The sequence below is a fragment of the Puccinia triticina genome, chromosome 8A (genome assembly GCF_026914185.1).
Source record: "Puccinia triticina chromosome 8A, complete sequence".
Taxonomy (NCBI): domain Eukaryota; kingdom Fungi; phylum Basidiomycota; class Pucciniomycetes; order Pucciniales; family Pucciniaceae; genus Puccinia; species Puccinia triticina.
Window position 1 is genome coordinate 4888780 of NC_070565.1, and position 6074 is coordinate 4894853.

Here is a 6074-nt window from a genome sequence, read left to right on the forward strand (position 1 = left end):
TGAGCTTGGTATTAACTTGGAATGAATTTGGGTATCCTGCATGTCAACTGACTGCAGTTTCTTGAGTTTTTTTCATAGTGCCCAGCCATCAAGTAGATTGATGACCAAGAGGGGGTCCTCCCAGTCATCATGTAGATCAATGAACGGGAAGGAATACTCCCAGTCATCAATATACTTGCTGACCTGGGGTTTCCTCCTGTCCCTCTAGTCAAAGAGGTGCACATACATCTTTTACTGGAGAAATCCCTCTGATTGAGGAGGGACGTACACCTCTTTGACCAGAGGGATCCCTCAGGCTGAGGAGGTTGTACACCACTTCAACAGGGAGGATCCCTCTGGTCAAGGAGGATGTACACACCTTTTCCCGGGATTCCTCCAGTGTACACTCCTCAGCCAGAGGGAACCCTCCGAGGATCCCCTCCAGTCAAAGGGGAGGACATACCTCCTCAACTGGAGGGATTCCAAAGGGGTGTACATACCTCCTTTACCTGAGGGATCCCTCCGGTCAAAGATGTGCACAAGCTTTTTGACCAGAGGGACTCCTCAGGTCAAGGAGGCGTACACACCTCTGGCAGGGCAGATCCCTCCGCTTGAGGTGGTGTGTACACCTCCCGGTTAGAGGACCTCTTCAAATGGAGTGATCCCTCCAATCCATCTGGCCAACCAGGATGGGCGGGTACCTGTTTTTTTCTTGCCCAAAAGCTGAACACCGGCACCTGCCAGTGGGTGCTGAGCAGGTGTTCCAGGTAACTGCTGGCGGGTATCCAAGTGCCATCTATAAATGCACACAATTGATTGATCACAGAATTTGAGTGCATAAAGATTTGGAGAATGCCTATGCATTTGAGTGAGGCTGTCTGCAGTTCTTGAATTTGTTTTGAAAAAATACTGGTATTGTTGGCAAGGGCAGGGAATGAGCCATTTGGAGAAGCAGGTTCAGTGATGTGGGAAACAAACAGAATCATGGAATGGATAGCAAGAACAGGAGTACATTAGATAAGATAAAAGTAAGGGCTATTTTCAGTGCCGAATTATGTGGGCCAGGTCAGTTGAAGTGGTTTAAGTCAGTAGTTTTTAGAAAAAGCTGGGCAAAGGCACTGAAGAGGAAACAATTTTGGGTAGGCTAGACAGAGGGTGTGGGAGGTCTGGTGTTGGAGATGTGTTTGGATGGGTGTGTTGTGTTTAGATGGGGCTAATGTGGGAATGGAGGATGGGAATGGATGATGGAGAGAAAAAAGGGGGTTCTCAACCTTTCTTTTCTTCATTCACTTTCCTACTTCTCACCTACTATCCTATAACTGTAGTTACTCAGTCATCAATGATCAGTCAAACCAGTAGTAATAGGAGAGCAGTGCATAACTTTTTTTTGGGGATTCATGATTACAGGCAAAGACAAAAGAGAGGATACTGTTTCTGGAACCAAAAGTGGAGCACCATCCCCGTCAAAATCATGGCTAAGCCAAGTGGCAAATCCTTTAGGAAATCTTCTGGTTTGGGATTGACATACTTTGAAGACATTTATATTTTGTTTTTTTTGTTGTCTCAGGAGAAGTAGGAGTGAGTATAGCAATACACTTGGAAAGTTATGAAACATGCACTTCAGACACCCTAAAATACTGGCAACTATGTTGCTGCAATGATATCACTGTTTCACCACCAAGAAAGGGGAGCAGTTAAAATCCACAACTAACTGTGACCATCTGTTGTTTGAAACTTTTTACCATCCAAGTTCCCTCATCATCACCATTTTTCTAATTTTATAATCAAGAATCAGTCAACAAAGGTAAACATGCTTTTATTCAAGATCCTGGTTTCCTTACAGATCTTCCATTACTATAGAATTTCAGCCCACCCAATCTCTCATCAAAAACCTCTAGTTAAGAGAGCAGAAAAACTTGTACGAATGGTTACCTATGGCTTAAAAGATGAAGCAACAAAAACAAATTCAAACTGTATGCCAATTATCTCATCTTTTCTGAGAACAAAGATATTTTATTATCTATTAATGAAAAAATACAATATAGAAAGACCTCTGATACAATTAAAACTCTTTTTTTTTTATCCAGTGCCATCAAAAACTGGGATAACAAATGAGATTGAGGAGCTAAAGCCTACTGAAAATTGGCGTGGTGGGTGGTATCATTTTACACCTCCTCTCCCTTTCAATCAAATCAAATGTGGATGTGCTTATTAATTGGTCTCAAAAATTTGCTTCAAAAGAGCAAGGAAAATCTGTGATACACACTCTAGATACCATTGAAAATCATCTGATAAAAGTATCCTTAGCGTTAGATGGGACAGGTTTGACTCTGGCTGGAATGCGGCGTGTTCTTGATTTTATGAAGAAGAGATTATGATGTAGTTGATACCATTACATTCAAGAGATCTAGTAAATTATCACCATCCTCATCAGACTAATCCTGTTGAACACTTGAAGAATTCCTAGTTCTCATCACATTCACTACTTTTTCTACCCTCTTATCTGTGATTTCTTCTTTTCCCTTGAAATTTCTCACTCAACCCCATCAGAGATCATCCTTTCAACCCCATTCACCATTCAGCACAAGTTTTAAACTTCAATATTTAACTTCTCCAGCTCAAACTTTTCAACTACCACCACCCCAAAAAGGATGGCAATGAGTGCACATTGCCATGCTCTAACATTGCTCTAACACAAATCTTATATCTATCTTGCTTCCCTAAAAAAAACCTCTTACTTTCCTGAAACAACCCTCTTACTTTCCTCAAACACCCAGCAACACCCCAAAAAGAAAGGCAATGTGTGCTTATGGCCATGCTCTAAAGCTTCTCTTACTTTGATAATTCCAGTGTAGAGCCAGGTTGCTCAGTGGTGATTTTGAATGATCTTCCAAAATCACTTCCAGGATGTATGTGCAATATGAGTAGGGAGGGATGGGATCAGTTAACCAAGTAAAAACAAGTTTAAATCTCAGTTACTTTATTGTATCCCAATACTTGGTGGTAAGACTGGGTAAGACCTATGTAATAGCAATGTATTGATCATGGCAATGTGTGCAAATTGCCATCCTTTTTGTGGTGGTGTACTTGCTTCAAGCTCTGTCTGGTTGGCCAGTTTCTATTCTAAACTTGATGGTGAATCAACAAGCCTAAATTAAGAGATCAAATGCACTTCTCTTCCATTTTCTGATTTTTTTCTCCTTATAATTTTGTCTTGTTTTTGATCAGTACCTCATAGTGTGGCTGCTTGGGTTACTTAGAAATCAATATCAGGTTAACATCACCACACTGTAAAATTTTAAATATTATTTCCCTAGAACAGAGTTGGATAAATCAGAAGTTTACAACTATCAATGGTGCATGAAACTTCCCAACAGATGTGCTGCTTGCTGACAACTTTCAAATGAGTTTTTTGGCTGATTAATGAATACTTGAGATCATCTCATCCCAATTGAAATGGGATACACTTAAAAAATTTAACCCTAGTTAAATACAGCCAATGGATTTGATGTATTTCATTCATGGTTGAGATCAACAATTTTTGAGAGTTTTGGCACTTCCTTTATCTATTAGCCAAAGAAAAAAATGTATTTTTATTTGGCTAAAATCCAAAATACAACTCCAGTGGATCTGGGGTGCTGGCTGGCGCTTGAAATTGTTAGAATTCTTCCCCATGCCCAGAAGAGGCACTATTTCTGTTTTGTTCTTTTTCTTTCCATCAGTTTCCTATAGTCAGCTAGGCCCCTCTTTAGGCCCCTTTTTCCCACATGTATTTCATCTGTCCCCATATGAAATACAAACTTCACTTTCATTATTCCTTTGATGTACCAATGGTATGTTTGTTTCTTGCTTTGTTTCCCCCAAAGAGGATCCCTACTAATGCTCTGGTTTGTTTTCCCAGGCCGACCCTGTCCAAGATGGGACAAACTTTTACCCGGTAGCTGGTCGCTGGTCGCCTGCCTACGCTGATCAAGACCACATTGTCCTCCCTCCGCCTGGTCTTCCCAGCCCGGTGTATTGTGGAACTGAACCCGCCAATGAAGCTAGCTCCTCTGATTCACCCCCTGTTGTGACTCCTCCCTCTTCCAACACCTCTGTCTGGCCGGCTCCTCCTTCCTCGCCTGCTACCATCAGCCACCATCAAAGAGCCCGGCTCTTCTGCTTCCCGTCCTATTGTTCTTGAAGAAGCCTCCTTACCCAATATCCCAGTCGGCTTGGCTCTTCTTAACGCTTGTCCAAACCCAACGCCAGAACCTACTCGTCTGCGTACTCCCATCAAATTCGGTCTGGTTACCGACTGTGGTACTGAGGCTGCTCCTCCCGTGCCTGAGCCTCAACCTGCTCCCGCTCCTACTGCTGCAGAGATGATTGAATTCGACCACTTTGCCATCTGTTGACTTCTTGTTGCCAACCACCCCATGCCCTACGGTACCTAAGTCTACAACAAAGAGGACTTGCTCCTCCTCTTCCACAACATTGCTCAAGAGTTTATTCAACTCTGCACTGAGTTCCCTGCTTCAACACTCCAAGAGATCAAAGCCCATGTCCAATTCTTCCGCAATCTCCAATGGGTGTTCACCGCAAACCGCGCCGTTTTTTTGGCTACCCATGACCTTGGATATCCCTGACCTTGTAAGTTTACTCTTCATTTTCTTGTTAACTCCCCTTTTGTTTTTGTTTTTTCTGTTTCTAACTTGTTCTTCCACTTGTTTTCAAAGTTTGTAGTGCCTCCAGACTCTGCCCAAGTTCCTTTTCCTTCCCTCTTGTGTTGTCTATCAAAAAAAAAAACCAAAAAAAATCCTCCTCCTTGCTTGTGTACCCCCTAGCTGAATGCTTCCAATGTCCTGTTGTCCGCTGAATCTTGTGATCTGATCTTCAGTTCACCTCTAAGTCTTGTAATCCAATAGCTTTAGTTAACCTGTGAAATACATCATGGCCAGTCTTCTGTTTTCTTGATATGGTCCCGAAGAAACTGATCTTCCTAAATGGAAGACTTGAAATAGAAAGACAAAAAACTGAACCCCCTCCCCCAACTTAGATGGTTGTACTCAACCAATTTTGACCTGAAGAAGCTTCTCCCCCAACTTAAAAAATATGAGGGAAACTTATTTTTATTATTTTTCTTTATATATTGTTTTGTTGCTTTTCCCTTTTTCCCCTTCTTTTTTTATTTATTTATTTATTTTTTTTATCTTATTTGTTTTTATTTTTACCTTCTTTGATATTGATACACCTAAAAGAGATGGAAGTTATTCTGACTCTTGAGACCCCTCCTCAGAGTCCTGATCTGAGCTCTGATCTGACTCTTCACCTTCATCCTCCTGAATTTCCACCAAGAGTCTTCCTTGTGGATAAAATTGTTTGATATGTGACGCTGTGTAAGCCCTTTTTAGTTCTGTTCCATCCAGTTCCTCCAGAATGTAAGATCCACCACTGAGTTGTTTCCTAATTCTGAATGGTCCATTCCAAAGATGCGCAAACAGCTTCCCCCATTGATCTTCCAAGCTTTTATTGTAAATAAGCACCATCTCTCCAGGATTCAAAGGCTTCCGGAGTCTTGCTGCCATTTTTTGATCCCAGAAACTTACTGATGATTCACGTGTTTTCTTGAGTTTCTGATGTGCTATTCCCAGAATGTCTTCCCTTCTTTCAAGTTGCCGAGTCCATGCTTCAAGCAGTTCTGCCGTTGTCTTGATATCTATCCAGTCAATTCCTAAATAGGTGTCCATTTCTAGATCCACAGGCAGCTCTGATTTTTGGCCAAATACCAATTTGTATGGCAAGTATCCCGTCATTCCTTTTGTGGAGATCCTATCCAAAAACAATACTAGTGGTAAATATTCCCGCCATTTTCCCCCCAGATTCCCCACACATCTTAACCAAAGCATCTTTAATGAGTCTGTGCCCTCTTTCAATCATGCCATTAGCCCCTGGGTAGTAAGGTGTTGTTGGCTTAAGCTTTGCTCCAATCTTTTCCACAGCTTTGATGAACTTGTTTTCAAACTCTGGTCCGTTGTTACAGTGACTGTTTTAATGGGACCGTGCCGGTAAACCCATTCTTCCAATAAAAACTTCCCAATCTTTACTGCCGTTAA

At 41.8% G+C, this 6074-nt stretch overlaps 1 protein-coding gene across 1 annotated transcript; it reads left to right on the forward strand.

Annotated features, from left to right (window-relative positions):
* Positions 1-3809: 3809 nt before the first annotated feature.
* On the forward strand, positions 3810-4162 carry PtA15_8A509 (uncharacterized protein; the record flags this gene model as incomplete). Its single annotated transcript, XM_053171947.1, has 2 exons — positions 3810-3812; positions 3881-4162. 2 exons carry the CDS (start codon positions 3810-3812, stop codon positions 4160-4162), a joined length of 285 nt encoding a protein of 94 aa, XP_053023160.1.
* Positions 4163-6074: the final 1912 nt, after the last annotated feature.